The sequence below is a fragment of the Aquarana catesbeiana genome, linkage group LG05 (assembly GCF_042186555.1).
Source record: "Aquarana catesbeiana isolate 2022-GZ linkage group LG05, ASM4218655v1, whole genome shotgun sequence".
Lineage (NCBI taxonomy): Eukaryota > Metazoa > Chordata > Amphibia > Anura > Ranidae > Aquarana > Aquarana catesbeiana.
The window spans coordinates 39670130-39690219 of NC_133328.1; the positions used below are offsets into that span (position 1 = coordinate 39670130).

Genomic DNA, 20090 nt, shown 5'->3' on the forward strand with positions numbered 1-20090 from the left:
AAGTGAACAGAAGACCAGGTGGTAGCCTTGCAAATCTGGTAAACAGTTGCTTAATGCTGAAAACCCAAAAAAAAAAAAAAAAAAAAAAAACACTTACAGATCCAGAAAAATGCAACTTGACAGGAAAGGGTAGACCCTAATCTTTGAGACCATAACCTGGGATGGTCTAGCTGAGTCACCTAGAGTAGGTGGAATGAGAAAAACAGAATGGGAATTAGTTTTTCCGAAAAAAAGCTGTGGCTGAGACATAGACTCTCACAGGCCACACCACATCCAAACAATGGAATTAAATTTTAGTTTTAGTACACTGGAGCCAGACAAAGGGATGGAAGAATGATGTCTTTGTTGAGGCAAAAGACGGAAAGTATCTTAGGCAAGAAGAATGTCCAGGTCTGCAACACCACTATGTCCTTATGCAAGAACCAGAAAAGGTTTCTTCCAGGGTAAGGCTGCCAGATCATTCATTTTTTTGGCTAAAAGGAACAGTCTCAACTAAAGAAGAAAGATCTTGAACAGTTAAAAAAAAGGTTAGTCTTCCACATAGGAAAGATGAGGAGAAGGCATCCATCCTCCTAGGACACAACCCCCCCCCCCCAAAAAAAAAAACAGGGGCATGGTGGTAGTAAGAGAAGTTGGCCTATAGGTTTTTATTTGTCCAAACCCCCATGTAGGGAGCATTATAGTTTGAAGGTGAAAGCTCATCCATGCACATCAATGGAGGAGAAAGAAAGTAATATAGCGTTTGATAGACATACCTCTTGTTTGAGAACTGACAATCACGCAGTGATTAGACTCACTGCTGATGCCCGTAATCCCATTTTGACAGCAAAATGTTAAAGTATATCTAAACCCATATGTATTGGTTTTTGCATATAGTAGTGAAAGGATGAACTAGCCAGGTTTTTAATTGCTGTCCATGTCCGCTCTGAGCAGATTCACCTCCTATATGTGTTCTGCTGATTACTGCCAAAAAGAATGATAAAAAGTCCAAAAATGTATATTTGTCACCCGAACTGGAATAGATAGGAAATCAACTAAGAACACCTATTTTGACAACAACAACAAACTCACTTTGGAGAGATGTTTTGCTCGCTTTCCACTGTGTCTTTGGGACAGAAGTGAAGGAATAACTCCCCCACAAACAGAAATTAAAAAACTGACAGGGTGTAAAAATGGTTTTAGATAAACTTCTGGATTGTAAGGTTCTAAATTACCGTTTACTTGTATCTTGTAGCATGGAGCTTACTTACACTTTTGGTATTCTCAAAGATTGTTTTTTTCATCCTTTAGGCCCAGTACGGATTTTGCACTGCATAAACTAGCGTTCTCGCTTGCAATTCTGAAAGCGTGATTTACATGCGATTCCACGTGTCACATATAGCGCAGCCCATTAACGTCAACGGGCTGCCCTATGTGCGCTTGTCACCCCAAAGAAGCTCCTGCTACTTTATGGGCCACAAGTTTAGCACAATTTTTAAATACTGTATCAACTCAAAAATTGCGCTTGGAAAATAATGAAAATCACAGTGAAAAAATATAAACAATCCAAACAGAAATGAGAAGCAATTTTTAAATGTGCATTTTCTTGGACTGCACTATAAAACCTGATACCCAAAGTATTGTTAGGCATTAAGGATCATCTGTTACTTCTATTGCTTATTGTGAAGATACATATTGTTTTGTTAGTAATTTGCATCTTATGTTCTTAATTGCATTCGTACCATATAATTGCTCCTTTATTAATTGCTGATAGTGAACTGAATGGACATTCTGTTTCCATTATATTTTCATTTCTGAGCAATGTTTGCCCTAGTTAACTTTTCTTTCTTTTGTAGTTGTAAAAGTTATGCAAAAGAAAGTTACCTTTAAAAAAAAAAAAAAAAAAAGAGGTTTTACCGCAATTGCTGTGCGATGCACCGTGTTGGCGGTGCCATTAAGAATGATATAGCATGTTTTGCCGCAATTTGGAATTAAGATCACCTAATGTGAACTGCTAATTCTTCTTTATTCTAAATTACAGTTAACATAGAAATCACTCAATTTTTTGTGATTAGGTCTTAGAGAACTTCCCAGCTCTCACAATAGCACCGCGGACTAAATGTAGCTTCATAACATGAGAAAATCAATATACATTTGTGGGATGCACAGTCAACTTTGATCTGGAGCCATCCACAAGTTCTTATATCTTTTGGAGCCGAAATATCTTCCTGCCCCTTTCCATGTCTTTGTTCCAGCTCACACTCAAGTCTTGCTTCTTCTGCTGAATTCTCTAGACTTAGACAGACATACCTGAACCGATGTGCTAGTTCCAAGGCCTGCATGGATGGCTTCCAACTGAGAATTGTACAACAAAGCCTTCAGATCAGCTCCGGTGAAGTTTTCTGTCACACTGGCCATGTGCTGCAGATCCACATCATCATCTAAGAGCATGGACTGGCTCAAGCATTTTAGGATTTCATATCGGGAAGCCTTTAGTACGTGTATTAACATAGAAACCAGAAATCAATAAATTAGACTGAAAGAAAAATTATGTTATTACTACGGATGTTTAAAAAAACAAAAATTAATGCTAGTGTATTTTAATTGCATGAAAACCATACAAACCTAACACACGTCTGGCCAATTTAAAGTGGAACTTCACTCTCTCAATCAACATTGACTATTTTGAATCCTTGTGCTGCTAGCTTTAGTAAATAGATAGGAAAGTATTTCATATATACTTGTTTTAAACTGTTTTTTTTTTTTACATTTAATTTCTTCAGTTACTTCCTGGTTTCCAGGCCTAGGCAAATGATGTCATACCTCCCAGGAGTCATCAGGAGGGGAGGAGGGGTTTTCTCAGCTAAGCACTCCCTCCTGCCTGAGCTAATAACAGATGGATTCCAAGCAGTAAATGCTACATGAATCGTCTGCCCTTCCTCAAGATGGCCACAACCAGAAATGCTATGGAGTGTTTTTCAAAGTGATTTCTCAGAAAAATAAAGCATGGAGACATAGATGGCTTTTGATTTGAGGTGCTCAGATACAGTGTACTTTTAAACCAATAATATGTTAGAAAAGTAATAAGCATCTTTCATATATTACATAATTCTAAAATACATTATACTGCTAAATGGGAACCCTGTTGCTAATAAACACCTTCTCCCAGAAGACCACTGATTATTTTCCTGCTGTCAGTTCATGTGTATAAGTTGCATATCTTAATGACTGCCTTCTATACCTTTTTATGACCATTGGACACATATGCCTTATCTTGATGTCTGTACACATGTTGACAGTTGGGTGTTGCTTTTCTCCTTTTTACATTTTTTTTTTCATCCCGCCAATGAATGTACGATATCTTTTAGTATTTATTGCTCCCATTTCTTACATGAGCTTCATCATTTGTACTGTATGTGGTACCACTCTTTTTAATCGGACATTGGGGTTGATTTACTAACACTAGAGAGTGCAAAATCTGGTGCAGCTGTCTATGGTAGTCAATCAGCTTCTAACTTCAGCTTGTTCAATTAAGCTTTGACAAAAAAAAACTGGAAGCTGATTGGATTCTATGCAGAGCTGCACCAGATTTTGTCCACCGGATTTTGCTGCACCAGATGTCCACTCAGCAGGGCAGTGTCCTGCATTCATCTGATCCAGGGCCAGCTGAAAGGAGATTATTTTATGCCTTACACCGCAAACATGGAAGCAAGCAGCTGAACCAGGACCAGGTGTTTCCTGTGTGCTACACAGTGGCAAATACCTCAGTGTGGGGTGAATGGTTCCGGTGAGTGCATTTCTTACGGGGCACCTTTAAGAAGCACCAAATACAGTTTTTGAAGAGCACCTGTCACTTTTACTTTTTTTTAACTTCATGATATATGAACTTTCTGCGCAATAGCACTTTCTCTAGTATCATACTAGAGGGCATTATAAGCGTTTTATGTTGGTTTATATCAGCGATATGCAATTAGTGGACCTCCAGCTGTTGCAAAACTACAAGTCCCATCATGCCTCTGCCTCTGTGTGTCATGCTTGTGGCTGTCAGAGTCTTGCTATGCCTCATGGGACTTGTAGTTCTGCAACAGCTGGAGGTCTGCTAGCTGCATATCCCTGGTTTATATGATGGCACTACTGTTTATGCACAATATTTATATTTTTTAATATCACATCAGATTGTCATTTTTAGAATTGTGGTTTTGTACACAAGAAATGCACTAATTACTGGTCAGACTGTTTTTACATCTGCATCCCAGCAGTACTGCACCAGATTGTTGCAACAATTACCCAGACCATTTGCATAATAAATTTGCACATTTATTAGGCTTGGTTTGGTATCACGTTGATATCATTTGCACAGTTATCACATTAGGAAATAGAGATTCACTTAATAAATTTAGGGACCCTTCACAAGACAGGGGTATAAATACTCCACCCGAGAACAGCGCCACTTCTACCCACTCACTTTTTATTCACTCTATTTCCACTTAGGTGGACATATTGGTAGAGGCAGCAGTTTTTTCCCATCGGTTTCTCCCCATAAGCGCGGGATCTCATAAATTTCTAAATATATTTACAGCCATTTTGAGTGTTTGCCCTCCTCTGGTCTGAAATCTTCATTAGCACTAGCCATACCCACGTGGGATCTGAGTCTTTTAAGACTTGAATTGGGTCATACCTATATTGTCTCCAGTGTTTGGGTAAGGCCCAATTCAAGTCCAAGCTTTTTAGGTCATACGTCTCTTCTGGGTCACAGGAGTGCACTCACTTTTGCACTTCTGTGACCCAGAATCAGTTGTCGGCTGATGTCACAGAGCTGCTCCAACTTTTGGAAGGATTCCAACCATATAGTCTGGATTCGCCCAAGGGCCTGACTGACAGGTTTCACCAGATCTTAACACATGACTGAGAGCTGAAGCCAGCTACACCCACCCCTCTCCAGACCGACGCTCTTATGAGCACTGCAGGAGCAGAGCGGCGACTAACAGTCACTGAGAACTGAGCGGTCAGTGGTCATGTGATCGCTTAGTTCTCAGGCTTAGAGCCGGTAAGGGACAGCTGCAAGATCACAACGATGCTGCAGCATAGAAGTGAGTATGCGGTTTTTTTTTTTTGAAACCCCAAACTTCTCCTTTAAAAGGTTAAGAAATTTAAAGCAAAACTTCAGGCAGATATAAAAGACACAAATAAATGCAATTATGTAATTACATAATTTAAGTAGAATTCTATGTTTATTTTGACTTTAGCTAGTTTGTTTGGGCCAAGCTCAGCACTCAAAATCCTGGGGTGCCATTCTCCTCTTAGTACTTTAGATACACTTATGTTTCTTTCTCTGCTTTGCATTCTGACCTGGTCTGGAGGTGGACAGTAAAGACACTCATCCAAGCGTCCGGGTCTGAGTAGAGCAGGATCGATCAGATCTGGGCGGCTTGTAGCTGCCAGTACATACACTCCTATGGAAAGAAGTATCAAAAAGATCAGGAATGACCTTTTGCAATAATCCTGCAAGGAATGTGTGGTCAAGTTCCTCTGGCAGAAATACTCTTACCGTGTAATCCTTCCACCCCATCTAGCTGGGTCAGCATCTGGTTGACCACTCTATCAGTGACTCCGGTGTTGTCATGACCCCGCCGAGGTGCAATCGAGTCAAACTCATCAAAGAAAAGGATACAGGGCTTAGCAGCCTGTGCTCTGTAACCACATAATACAAGAAAGGGAAAGAAAATTGGGCCGGTGATAACAATGAAGTCACGTTTCTTGAAACCATACAATATATCAGGGGGAACAGCAGTATAGCTACAGTATACCAGCCTGTCTATTAGACTCACTCTGTAGGCCAGGGGTGTCCAGCCTTTTGACTTTCCTGGGCCACATTGGAAAAAGAGGAATTGTCTTGGGCTGCACATAAAGTACACTACCAATAAGGATAGCTGATGAGCAGAAAAAGTCGGACACTGATATAGATAATGTACCTATCTGACTAATAAAACTTCATTTTTTTGTAATAACTTTTATTAGAAAAGTAAAAGAGAGCGACATAAAACTAGTGTGATATTTGACATTTTTGATAAACAACAATAAGGTTGACTGATAAGCAGAAAAAGTCAGGCAGATGACTATAAAGCCACACATGGCGTTTTTCCTGATGCTTTTAGGAGCTTCAGGCGTTTTTTTTTTTTTACAGCTTAAAAACGCCTCTCCATGTTATTTTATGTGTCCATGCACACATAGGCTTTTAGAAGCTGTAAGTGGCCTAGGTGTTTCCAAGCTGCAAAAAAACCCCAGGGCCAGTGCGTTCTGGGGCAGCAGCTTTACAGCCGTAAAAACGCCTGATGCGGCTAAGCGCGTGTTAATGCTGGATACAGCGTTAAGCCACTTCAAGCATTTTTAAGCTGTAGTAATTGGATTTGGGAGTGGAAAATAGAAGAGGGCAGAGAAATGCTGCTAAACACTAACACCGCTAAATGCGCATTAATGCCAATGCAAAACATTGCCCGCTGCCCCCTTCCTGTGGCAGCAGTAGGGGGAGAAGTTCCTTCATGTCTAGACATCTTTAGCGGCTGTCAGCTTGCAGTTCTCAATGAACTCCCACGGCACTGTGGAGCGCTGCGGTAGTTCAAGGAGTCTTCCTGTCAGGGAGTTTACCCATACGGGATGTACGGGTAAGCCGACACACTGGCAGTGTGCAAAAGACCTGCATGGCATCAGTGATCAGCATCTTTCCAGGCTCCTGCAACAAAAAATAATAAATGCACTTTATTTACCTGCAACAAAATGTGCATTTATTTTTTATTTTTTTAAAGTGAACCTATCCTTTAAGCAAGGTTATTGGTGGGTTTTTATTTAAAAATAGTAGTATGGAGGTTTTCCCCATCTGTAGTTATTAATCATCCTCCATGTATAAAAAAAAAAATATCTGTTAATTCTGTTCAACCAATCTTGTGATTTACAAACATTTGGTCTTACTGTCTTCAACTTCTATACACAATCATCTTCATTCCATATAAAAGGTTACCTTGTAAAGACATCTCGTACTGCCTGCTCACTCGCTCCGATGTATTTGCTGAGAAGTTCTGGACCCTGAAGAGATATGATCAGTGTTATGTGGGAAATAGAACCCAACATTTCCTTTCCACTTTCTCATGGGAGATGTTTAAACTATTAAGTCAAATTTATAAGTATCAGAATTTGTCAGTTATTTGACAATAACTCCACAGGGGTCTATGTTTAAAAAGTTTGGTGAACGAACGTGACACACATCGGCACATCTTGCTTGTATTCTGTGTTATAGAATAGTAGCCAAAATTCCTTTTTTTTCATGATTGAGGTATTTAACCTCCCTGGCGGTATGATTATTTCAGATTTTAGGTACTGAAAGTGGTACAATTATTTTGCACAGAAATTTGGCGTTTTATATTGTAGGCCTGTAATTCTTAGGAATAATTCACTTAAATCTGTCCAAACAAGAGTCTAGTAGACATCCCGGGTATGATAAAGTTTGAAAAATGAAATAAAAAATTATAATATAATAAATAACTATAAATAATTATACCAAATAATAATATAACAATAATAAAAATTATTCAATAATGTAATCAAATCAAAAACACTGAAATTTGCTCAGTTGCAGAATTGTCGCTTTCGTTACTTTTATGCCCCGTACACACGGTCGGATTTTCCGATGGAAAATGTCCGATCGGAGCGTGTTGTCGGAAATTCCGTGTGTGGGCTCCATCGGACATTTTCCATCGGATTTTCCGACACACAAAGTTGGAGAGCAGGAGATAAAATTTTCCGACAACAAAATCCGTTGTCGGAAATTCCTATCGTGTGTACACAAATCCGACGGACAAAGTGCCACGCATGCTCAGAATAAATAAAGAGATGAAAGCTATTGGCCACTGCCCCGTTTATAGTCCCGACGTACGTGTTTTACGTCACCGCGTATAGAACGATCGGATTTTCCGACAACTTTGTGTGACCGTGTGTATGCAAGACAAGTTTGAGCCAACATCCGTCGGAAAAAATCCTAGGATTTTGTTGTCGGAATGTCCGAACAAAGTCCGACCGTGTGTACGGGGCATTAGTGTTTGATGACGGATCTCCCCACAAATCATTATCACTCAATTCTGCGAGTGATTCTAATTTATTATCGCTGTTTTCTAGCTGGTCTAAAGCCACTTTTGATGTAAAGGGACAGTTGTGGTTGCTATGGACAATCTCCAGTTTCCAGGCAGAAAGAACTGTTTTTATAATATAAAACTGCATGCAGGGCATTGGGCAGACCACTAGGGACAAAGGGGATGTGTAATTATTCGATACAGTAATGTAATCTGTAAGATTACAGTATACTGTGTGTTTCACTTTTTGAATTTGCCGCTGAACTCCGTCCCCGTGCATCGCAACGATCGCAGTTAACGGAGCTCAGCACTGTGAATCGAGCGAGACACGGCGGCTCGCTGATCACAGCGGGGAGACATTGCAGGATCCAGGGGACAAGGTAAGTATCCTCTACATGGATCCTGCGATGTGATCCCGAGTCTGGCTCGGGGATACCGCTTTTGGTATTGAAAATCCACCCCGAGCCAGACTCTGGAATACCGCCAGGGGGGTTAAAAACAAATACAGCATTACGGACCCTGGATGGTACCTGCGATCATATGTAAATAACACCGAATACGGCAAATTTTATTTGAGCTGTGCAGATGTACCTGTATTCAGAATGCATAAGGGTTCATTTACTAAAGGCAAATAGACTGCACTTTGCAAAGTGCAGTTCCACCCTGCAAGTAGTTGCTCCAGATGAGGTTTAGAAGAAAATGAGGTTTAGAAGATTCAATTTGCAAAGAGTACCCAATCACATGCAAGGAACATAAAAAGAAACTGCATTTTTGCATGCACATGATTGGATGATGGAAGACAAAAGGGGAACTGCTCTTGCAGAGTGTAATTGCACTTTTCAAAGTGCAGTCTATTTGCCTTTAGTAAATCAACCCCATAGACTCCTATAACTAATGTTTTAACCCAAATCATTTTCAGTTTTTAAGTACTGTACTTGGAAGGCTTTAATTTGTTTTTCAATAAACCCTGGTAAACCCTACTTGGGTTTATTAGAGGCTGGCAAATATACAAAAAAAAAAAAAAAGTAATATATTTTGCTTTTTTTGTAATCACTTGGTCCAGAATCAGGACCCAGGTTCCTGATTGCTAGGGGTGACCTGGAGCTGTCCTTTGGAAAGTTAAAGTAGATGTAGACTCTAACTGAATGATATTTATCTGATAAGGCACTGTATATCATAAGTGGCTGTTTTTTGTTTTTTACATTTTTTTCATAAATGTTTTCACTTATTTTAAATTTGTTTGTATTTTAATGCTGCTGGTTGCCTTCCGACCTCCTTCAGCTATTTCCTGTCTACATGAACTCACTCCCGGGTGTATATAACATTTGACAGTGACAATGGAGAAGCATGCCTGTGCAGTGGGTTTTGGCGCTGCTGGTTGTAGTCTCTACTGGGGGCACGTGTGAGCTCCAATTGTTTCTAATAATCATTCTTACAGATAATTGCAACTGTCATAGGAAATATTCCCATTCCCGGTGGGTAGGGAGAAACCCATTAGTGAGTGTGGTCGGAGTGGCACTGGCTGAGGCCACATATCTTTGTTAGCAACGGGCTGGTTTGAGCAGCGTCTTTTGCCAACTAGTTGGACACTTTGGGATGAGTGATTCTGATGCTCGCTTCCATCTTCTGAGCACCAGTTGGGATACATCTAACCTTCAGCTTCGAGCGGTGCTTCAAGCTTTTTCATGACCCCAATGTATAAACACATTGCAAATGGAAGAAACACAAAAAAACTGTCAGTCTCCCTCGGTATGGGGCTCCATGTAAGATCTCACCTCATGGAGTTTCAATGATCATGAGAACGGTGAGGAATCAGCCCAGAATTACACGGGAGAATCTTGTCAATGATCTCAAGGCAGCTGGGACCATAGTCACCAAGAAAACAATTGGTAACACACTACACTGTGAAGGACTAAAATCCTGCAGCCCCTGCAAGGTCCCCCTGCTCAAGAAAACACATGCACAGGCCCATCTGAAGTTTGCTAATGAACATCTGAATGATTCAGAGGAGAACTGGGTGAAAGTTTTGTGGTCAGATGAGACCAAAATCAAGCTCTTTGGCATCAACTCAACTCGCCGTGTTTGGAGGAGGAGGAATGCCGCCTATGACCCCAAGAACACCATCCCCACCGTCAAACATGGAGGTGGAAACATTATGCTTTGGGGTGTTTTTCTGTTAAATGGACAGGACAACTTCACCGCATCAAAGGGACGTTGGACGGGGCCATGTACCATCAAATCTTGGGTGAGAACCTCCTTCCCTCAGCCAGGGCATTGGAAATGGGTCATGGATGGGTATTCCAGCATGACAATGACCCAAAACACACGGCCAAGAAAACAAAGAAGTGGCTCAAGAAGAAGCACATTAAGATCCTGGAGTAGCCAAGCCAATCTTCAGATCCTAATGCCATAGAAAATATGTGGAGGGAGCTGAAGGTTTGAGTTACCAAAGCTTATTGCGATTTTTTTACCAAAAATATGTAGAAGAATACATATCGGCCTAAACTGAGAAAAAAATAGCTTTTTTTTTTTTTAAAAAAAGGGGGGATATTTATTATAGCAAAAAGTACAAAATATTGTGTTTTTTTCAAAATTGTCGCTCTTTTTTTGTTTATAGCGCAAAAAATAAAAACCGCAGAGGCGATCAAATACCACCAAAAGAAAGCTCTATTTGTGCATGACCGTGCAACTGTCAGTTAAAGTGACGCAGTGCCAAATTGCAAAAATTGGCCTGGTCATTCAACAGCCAAATCTTCCGGGGCTGAAGTGGTTAAATCTTCTGCCCTTGTTGTTTTAACTTTGGATAGTAAAACATTTTTTTCTGCCAGTAAATACCTTATACACTTCCTGTTTCTTATCTTGTCTATAGCCTAGGTTTATGACATCATGCACAGCTCTCTCTCTCACTCTCGTGAGAGTTTGCCAGGAAGGGGGAGGGGTGAGTCATAAGAGGGCCAATAAGAGCTGCAGAGCTGGAGGTGTGTCTGTGTAAATCCAGGACGTGAACAGGCAGCAGCTTCAGCTGCCCACAGTTAAAATGGATGCAGCCAGACTTACCGGAGGGAGATTTCTGCAGAATATTTTGCGAGTACAGAATCACAGTATATATAAAATAATATGCAAAGTGGTTGGAGGGAAGCTTCAGAATGGCAAAGATGTTTTTAATACAAAATATGTGAGCAGACTGCAGTTCCTCTTTAAGGGTTAAAGCAGAACTCCGAGATTTTCAAAAAATCCCCCATTAGTACACCCCCTACATAAAACACTAAACAGTTATTACACTTGTGAAATTTCTTATCGTTTAAGAGATATGACTGATTGGAATTTTCAGGAAGTCAGTTTTGTGATTCAAAAAATGCAGCATGTTTTCTGGCTGGGAGAATCTCTAAGACCCCTTTCACACTGAGCCGCGCCGGGCGTCAGCGGTAAAGCGGCGCTATTTTTAGCGCCCCTTTACCGTCTTTTTAGCGACGCTGTTCGGCCGCTAGCGGGGCGGTTTTAACCTCCGCTCGTGGCCGAAAAAGGGTTAAATCTGCCCACAAAACGCCGCTTTGCCATACCGGTGGTATGGCAGCGCTGCCCCATTGATTTAAATGGGCAGGAGCAGTGGAGGAGCGGTGTATTCACCGCTCCTCCACCGCTGCTGGCAGGACTTTTTGTGACGCCCTGCCAGCGCAGCGCCCCAGTGTGAAAGCACTCAAGCTTTCACACTGGGTTTGCAGCTGAGGCTTTTTTCAGGTGCTATTTTTAGCGCTATAGCGCCTGAAAAACGCCTCCAATGTGATTGCATCATATCCTCTTCTCTCTCTCTAACTGTAATCAGACTACATTTCCCATAAATCCTTGGGATGGAAGTGAATGTGGGAGGTACACAAGGCTTGTACATGTAAATGTGAACCCGCCCACTTCAACATAAATCACACCCCTCATTCTGCAGCCAGCAAGCCATACATAACACACGGTCTGATAGGTTATAGCCTTATAAATGCAAAGCAGTGCAACGTGTCAGGGACCACCAGAGCCGAATGTCAGGGACCACCAGAGCCGAATGTCAGGGACCACAAGTGCTGAATGTCAGGGACCACAAATGCTGAATGTCAGGGACCACCAGAGCCGAATGTCAGGGACCACAAGTGCCGAATGTCAGGGATCACCAGAGCCGAATGTCAGGGACCACAAGTGCCAAATGTCAGGGACCACAAGTGCCAAATGTCAGGAACCACCAGAGCCAAATGGACCACCAGAGCCGAATGTCAGGGACCACCAGAGCCGAATGTCAGGGACCACAAGTGCCCAATGTCAGGGACCACCAGTGCCGAATGTCAGGGACCACCAGAGCCGAATGTCAGGCACCACAAGAGCCGAATGTCAGGCACCACAAGAGCCGAATGTCAGGCACCACAAGAGCCGAATGTCAGGCACCACAAGTGCCGAATGTCAGGGACCACCAGAGCCGAATGTCAGTCCCACCAGTGCCTCATATCAGTGCCGCATGTCAGTCCCTCATGTCAGTCCCACCAGTGCAGAGCAGGGATTATTATCAGTATAGATACCCTTTAAATCTGCTTAAAACATTCTAGGAGCACCTCCACTATGCCCCCCTGCCTGCTATCTCCGTGCAGAGCGGGGATTGTTATCAGGACTCAGTTGTACACACAGCGGGGATCTCCCACTGTGTCAGGTATAATATATCAGAACACCACTTGCTGATGCCCCGCCTACCGCCTTTATGATTGACAGTACACTGTGCCAATAACGGCACAATTGGCACAGTACGCTGTCAATCATAACGGAGGGAGGCGGGGCATCAGCGATTTATGTTCTCATATACTATACCTGACACAACCGGACATCCCCGCTGTGTCATACAAGTGATTATTGATAATAATCCCCGCTCGGCACGGAAATAGCAGGCGGGGGGGCGTTGCGGCGGGGGGCAGAGTGGAGGGGCGGACCACCAGACAGGGAGGAGGAGGAGGGAGGAGAGAGAAGAAGAAAAACACCTTCTTCATGGGCGGCACAGACCGGGGGGGGCTGGGAGACCCCCTCCTGCCCACTACAGGAAATAGAACTCCCTGCTCGGCTTTCAGAGGACTACAAAGGGGGCGTGTAAGACCATTGGCTGAGCTGAGCTTAGAAGAGGGATAGAAGCCAGCGGTCTTACAAACAGGATGTCAGCAGGCAATAACGGTTTTTCAGCAAGTTCAGCAGCCTATTACAGAGGAACTACAGAGCTCAGAAGAACATGGATGGCAAAGTTGGTGAAGGTAGGAGATCAGCAACAAGGACATGTAAAAATATTTTGGCCGGAGTTCTGCTTTAATTCATTTTAATGGCCCGAAAAAAATTATTATTCTGGCCAATAAAATGAATTAATGCCCAAGCGCTTGATGCACCTAAACGTTTTACACGCATTTACAAGTGTCAAGTGTTTATTTTTCTGCTAAAATGCCGCTGCCAGGAGGAAAGACATCTAGGAGAGATGGCCAAAGCATGCAGTGTGAACGAGGCTTTAGGGTTGAAGTTTTATTTATATTCACCTTGATGCTGATGAAGTTCATCCGACTTTCATAAGCTACAATTCCAGCTAGCAAAGTCTTCCCAGTGCCTGGAGCGCCGTACAGCAAAATTCCAGATCTGTGGCGTATAGGGAGCGTGGCGAAAATCTCTGGATACTTCAACATAGGAAAAACACAGATAGATTTGTTATCACGCACATTTTTTAAAGTATTATATCTGTTTTTTACAAGAACACTGATTCAAAGGTTGATGTATTAAAACAAATACCTTTTAAAGCAATGCTACACAAATTTCTTATGTGTCTGTAAACCCTAAAAATGAATTTCTCTTATTTGCTCCCTTTTCGTCTGTAAAATATACAACTGAAAATAATTAGCAAAAACCTGTTGGTCCTGCCAGAAATCCAGTGCTATGTGCACTCTGCAATGTCATTGGCCCTGCCCATTTCACCTCTGTGAGATACAAAGCACTCCTCTAGACATGTGCACTGCCAAAAAATGTGTTTGTTTTTGTTTCATTCGTTTATTTATTTTTTTGTTTTTCGGGTCATTCGTTATGATCGCAATTAGTAATTTGCACATTCGTACATTCGCAAATTCATAAATTCGTACATTCGTAAATTAGAAAATTCGTATATTCGAAAATTTGTACATTTGTAAATTAGAAAATTCAGAAATTTGTAAATTCGAAATTTGAAAATCCAAAAACCCGAAAATTAGAAAATCTGAAATAGTAACTAACTATTAAATTATAGGTATTGTAATTTCCTTTAAAATTTGGCTGTTAGTGAACGTAACAAATACGAATTATCCGAAATAACGAATGCTGCATCTAAACAAATGGAACGGAACAAATTAATAATAAATAATAATAATAAAAAGTTTTTATTATTATTATTGTTATTTATTTATTATTATTAATTCATTACGTTCCATCAGTTCGAATACAGCATTCGTTATTTTGGATAATTCGTAACTTCGGATAAATTTGTATGTGTTATGTTAACCAACAGCCAAATTTGAAAGGAAATTACAATACCCATAATTTAATAGTTAGTAATAGTTAAAGCGGAGCTCCGCCGAAATGTTTTTTCTTAAAAGTCAGCAGCTACAAATACTGCAGCTGCTGACTTTTAAAACATGGACACTTACCTGTCCAGGGCGCCCGCGATGTCGGCACCCGAGGCCGAACCGTCTCTCGGTCCTCGGGTGCTGCCGCCTCCATCTTCGGGAAGGGAATCAGGAAGTGAAGCCGTGCGGCTTCACTTCCCGGTTCCCTACTGCGCATGCGCGAGTCGCGCAGCGCAATACGGCTGGTCCCTGCTGTCTCTGGGACCCGTGTGTTTCCCAGCAGACAGCGGGGGGGACAGGATGTGGCATAAATAACCGCAGATTCTGCGGCTATCTACGCCGGAAGTGGGTACAGACACCTGTAATATACAGGTATCTGCACCCCCCTCCCCCCTCCCCCCTGAAAGGTGCCAACTGTGACACCGGAGGGGGGGAGGAATCCGATGAGTGGAAGTTCCACTTTTGGGTGGAACTCCACTTTAAGTTATTATTAGTTAATTATTATTTCAGATTTCCGAATTCACTAATTTACAAATTTACGAATATTCGGAAAAATTCGTTAAACGGATATTTTTTTTTACTTAAAGCACATATCGCTGTTAACTAACAAGTCATATACCTTTGCTGGTAACTCAATTGTGTCCATGAGAGTTTGTCTAATGTCATGTAATCCTCCCACCATAGTCCAACCTTGTTCTTTTGGTTTATGTAAGTTTGCCTTCTTCAGGGCAATGGGAGTGAAACCTTTAAGAGCTTTCTGGAAGTCTGAAGTTGTCAAAAGTAAGTCTACATTCATACATGGAAAACAGAAAAGTAAAAGTAAATGGCACCAATTTTACAATTGACAATGATATGATAAAATAAATCTCTGAAGGGGAAAGTTACATCAACAAAAAAACTTTAATTATTTAAACATGAAACCGAGGTGTCTACAAGTCTGGCAGCCACATCTTCACTTTCCCAAAAGAGTTTACTGTGGGGTTGATTTGCTAAAACTGGAGAGTGTAAATTTTGGTGCAGCTATAGTGGCGGCTGGTGGGTGTTTTTTTTTGGGGGGAGGCAAACAACCACCCCCCCTGGTGCGGTGCGGCACTATCACTCCCACCCCCCCGGGCAGCCCCCTCTTACCCGATCTATGTGGCGGACTGTGGTGTCATCCAGCATGGTTCATGTGGGTGGCGGGGTGCAGGCAGCGGCTCCGGAGTCCGCTCTTCCAGCGGCTTCCTCTGCCGTGTGTCTCCACTCTCCACTGCCGTGTGTCTCCACTCTCCACTGCCGTGTGTCTCCACTCTCTTCTGCCTAAGCGCTAGGCATCCAATAGGATTGCCTGACGCTTTGGCCAATCGGGAAACAGGTCTCACGACCTGCCTCCTGATTGGCGGGGAGGGACTTTAGTGTGAAAATAGCGAAAATGTATTCGCTATCATCACACAACTGGGTGGGCTTGGAGCGCAATGCATTGCACTCCGAGCCTACCCTTTTTTAAAGCCTATTAGAGCCTCTGGTTCTAGCCAGGTGCTTAAAAAAAAAACACCCACCCCACATTGGAAACCATAGTTCGGTGCCCCGATATGTAGATTAGGGGGCCAATTGCATGGATAGATGAGGCGGCACCTGTGCATCCTCTATTAACGGGCTGCCACTGTGCAGCTCTGCATAGAAACCAATCAGTTTCCAGTTTTTTTATCAAAGCTTAATTAACCGCTTACGGACCGCCCACCATAGATGTACTGCAGCAGGGTGGCCGCTCTGCTGGTCGGGGTAGGGAGTGCGCCCCCTAATTGGTCGCCGGCACCCGCTGATTGGCTCCGGACATTACCGAAGAGAGCCCAGTGTAGGTAAACAAACACAGGGCTTTCTTCTGAAAGCAGCAATGTGCTGTTTTTTCCTTCCTGCAAAGCACATTGCTTAGTAAAAACAGCACACACAGTAACCCATGTAACCTCTTGATGTTAACCCCTTCCCTGCCAGTGTCATTAGTACAGTGACAGTGCATATTTTTAGCACTGATCACTGTATTGGTGTCACTGGTTCCCACAAAGTGTCAGTAAGGTGTCCGATATGTCCACCTCAATATCGCAGTCCTGCTATAAGTCGCTGATCGCCACCGTTACTAGTAAGCACTATAACTTTTGCACAAACCAATCAAACGCTTATTGAGATTTTTTTTACCAAAAATATGTATTACAATACATTTTGGCCTAAATTGATGAAGAAATTTGATTTTTAAATTTTTTTTATTAGATATGTTTTATAGCAGAAAGTAAACAATATACAGCATCTCACATAAGTGAGTACACCCCTCACATTTTTGTAAATATTTTATTCTCTCTTTTCATGTGACAACACTGAAGAAATAACACTTTGATACAATGTAAAGTAGTGAGTGTACAGCTTGTATAACAGTGTAAATTTGCTGTCCCCTCAAAAAAACTCAACACACAGCCATTAATGTCTAAACCGCTGGCAACAAAAGTGAGTACACCCCTAAGTGAAAATGTCCAAATTGGGCCCAATCAGCCATTTTCCCTCCCTGGTGTCATGTAACTCGTTAGTGTTTCAAGGTCTCAGGTGTGAATGGGGAGCAGGTGTGTTAAATTTGGTGTTATCGCTCTCACTCTCTCATATTGGTCACTGGAAATTCAACATGGCACCTCATGGCAAAGAACTCTCTGAGGATCTGAAAAAAAGAAGTGTTGCTTTACATAAAGAATGCCTAGGCTATAAGAAGATTGCCGAGACCCTGAAACTGAGCTGCAGCACGGCGGCCAAGACCATACAGCAGTTTAACAGGACAGGTTCCACTCAGAACAGGCCTCTCCATGGTCGACCAAAGAAGTTGAGTGCGCGTGCTCAGTGTCATATCCAGAGGTTGTCTTTGGGAAATAAATATATGAGTGCTGCCAGCATTGCTGCAGAGGTTGAAGTGGTGGGGGGTCAGCCTGTCAGTGCTCAGACCACACGCTGCACACTGCATCAAATTGGTCTGCATGGCTGTCGTCTTCTAAGGATGATGCACAAGAAAGCCAGCAAACAGTTTGCTGAAGACAAGAAGACTAAGGACATGGATTACTAGAACCACGTCCTGTGGTCTGATGAGACCAAGATAAACTTATTTGGTTCAGATGGTGCCAAGCATGTGTAGTGGCAAGCAGGTGGGGAGTACAAAGACAAGTGTGTCTTGCCTACAGTCAAGCATGGTGGTGGGAGTGTCGTGGTCTGGGGCTGCACGAGTGCTGCCGGCATTGGGGAGCTACAGTTCATTGAGGGAACCATGAATGCCAACATGTACTGTAAGATACTGAAGCAGCGCATGATCCCCTCCCTTCAGAGACTGGGCTGCAGGGCAGTATTCCAATGATAACGACCCCAAACACACCTCCAAGATGACCACTGCCTTGCTAAAGAAGCTGAGGGGTAAAGGTGATGGACTGACCAAGCATGTCTCCAGACCTAAACCCTATTGAGCATCTGTGGGGCATCCTCAAACGAAAGGTGGAGGAACGCAAGGTCTCTAACATCCACCAGCTCTGTGATGTTGTCATGGAGGAGTGGAAGAGGACTCCAGTGGCAACCTGTGACGCTCTGGTGAACTCCATGCCCAAGAGGGTTAAGGCAGTGCTGGAAAATAATGGTGGCCACAGAAAATATTGACACTTTGGGCCCAATTTGGACATTTTCACTTAGGGGTGTACTCACTTTTGTTGCCAGCAGTTTAGACATTAATGGCTGTGTGTTGAGTTATTTTGAGGGGACAGCAAAGTTACACTGTTATACAAGCTGTACACTCACTACTTTACATTGTAGGAAAGTGTCATTTCTTCAGTGTTGTCACATAAAAAGTCATAATAAAATATTTACAAAAATGTGAGGGGTGTACTCACTTTTGTGAGATACCGTATTTTTTCAAAATTGTCGGTCTTTTTTTTGTTTATAGCGCAAAAAAATAAAAACCACAGAGGTGATCAAATACCGCCAAAAGAAAGCAAATACCGCCCAAAAAAAAATTTGTGGGGAAAAAGGACATACATTTTATTTGGGTACAGTGTCACACGACCGCGCAATTGTCAGTTAAAGTAACGTAGTGCTGTATTGCAAAAAATGGCCTGGTCATGAAGGGGGTAAAACCTTCCGGAGGTCAAGTGGTTAATTAGCCAAGCAGCTTCTCACTTCAACTTGTTCAAGTAAGCTTTGGCAATAAAACCTGGAAGCCGATTGGTTTCTACTCAGAGCTGTACAATGCAGGTTTAGTAACTCCCATGGAGCTTGGCTTGGCCCCACCCCCAGCTCTCTCCTCACTGGCTGTGACTAACAGCTTCAGGACCCAATAGATCTTGCTGCTGCCTCTCTGTCCAGTGGGAAGAGAGAGCTGAGAAAGCCGCTGCTCTCATGCACAGCTCTGGATCAGGTATTTACCTGGGGGAAGGGCGGAGCTGCATAGAGACGTTTTTTTACTTTAATGCAAAGAATGTGTTAAGGTAAAAAACCTTCTACCTTCAGAACCACTTTAACCTTCAGGTAATACTATCACCTACATGACAATTGGACACTGGCAAACAAAAGAACAGTAATCCAGCACTCTCATACAGAGGCTCGTGTAGCTGTGGTGGTTAGGTGTCCGCAAATTTTTAGCTGCAAAGTGTACATGGAATTACACCTATCCATGCAGATAATAAAAAAAATGAAAACATTGTGTTACCTTGTTTGTTGTGTATCTTTCTGGCGGCAAAACTAAATTCTACAGCTCTTTCAACAACCATGGTAAAATCTTTTGCAGCAAATCCTTCAGTTTCTTTAGCAATGTGATTCAGATCAAGATCTTGGAAGCGAGTGATTTCACAGGAAAGTCTGTTTTCTATAACGCTACGCATCAGTTCAACTCTTTCTTTCTACAAAATAAACAAGGAAAATAACATAAGGACTTGAATGGATCTTAATACACATTGTCCCGACATTGTTAGTCATTAACCACCAAATGCACTGGAGTTTGCACCACCGGTTCCCTTCTGGGTTTAATGATGCTTCAGCACCAGAGTCACCGGAGTGCTCTTTACTCACATACAGTCCAAAAAATGGCGCCAATATCACCATGTCAGTGATGCTCTTGGCATCCCTAAGAAACACCCAGTGCTGGAAAAGAGGACTGTGTAGGGTTGATTTACTAAAGGCAAATAGACTGTGCACTTTGCAAAGTGCAGTTGCATTTTGCAAGGGCAGTTGCTCCAGAGATTAGTAACTGAGGTAAAGTTTCACTTTACAAAGAATACCCAATCACATGCAAGGGAAATAACAAAAACAGCTTTTTTGCTTGCACGTGATTGGATGATGGAAGTTAGCAGAGCTTCTGCTCATTTAATAAGCTCCAGGGCAACTGCTTTTACAAAGTACATAGTCTATGTGC

At 42.4% G+C, this 20090-nt stretch overlaps 1 protein-coding gene across 4 annotated transcripts in view; it reads right to left on the reverse strand.

The window, feature by feature from the left end:
• Positions 1-20090, reverse strand: part of PEX1 (peroxisomal biogenesis factor 1) — a 107767-nt gene that overhangs the window by 17228 nt on the left and 70449 nt on the right. For all 4 annotated transcript variants that reach the window (XM_073629629.1, XM_073629628.1, XM_073629631.1 and 1 more), the window contains exons 14-20: positions 19389-19578; positions 15309-15475; positions 13640-13774; positions 6995-7059; positions 5528-5670; positions 5329-5432; positions 2290-2469 (exon numbers count right to left, since the gene is read on the reverse strand). In XM_073629629.1, coding sequence (XP_073485730.1) covers positions 2290-2469; positions 5329-5432; positions 5528-5670; positions 6995-7059; positions 13640-13774; positions 15309-15475; positions 19389-19578 — 984 coding nt within the window. The remainder of the gene's footprint in view (positions 1-2289; positions 2470-5328; positions 5433-5527; positions 5671-6994; positions 7060-13639; positions 13775-15308; positions 15476-19388; positions 19579-20090) is intronic.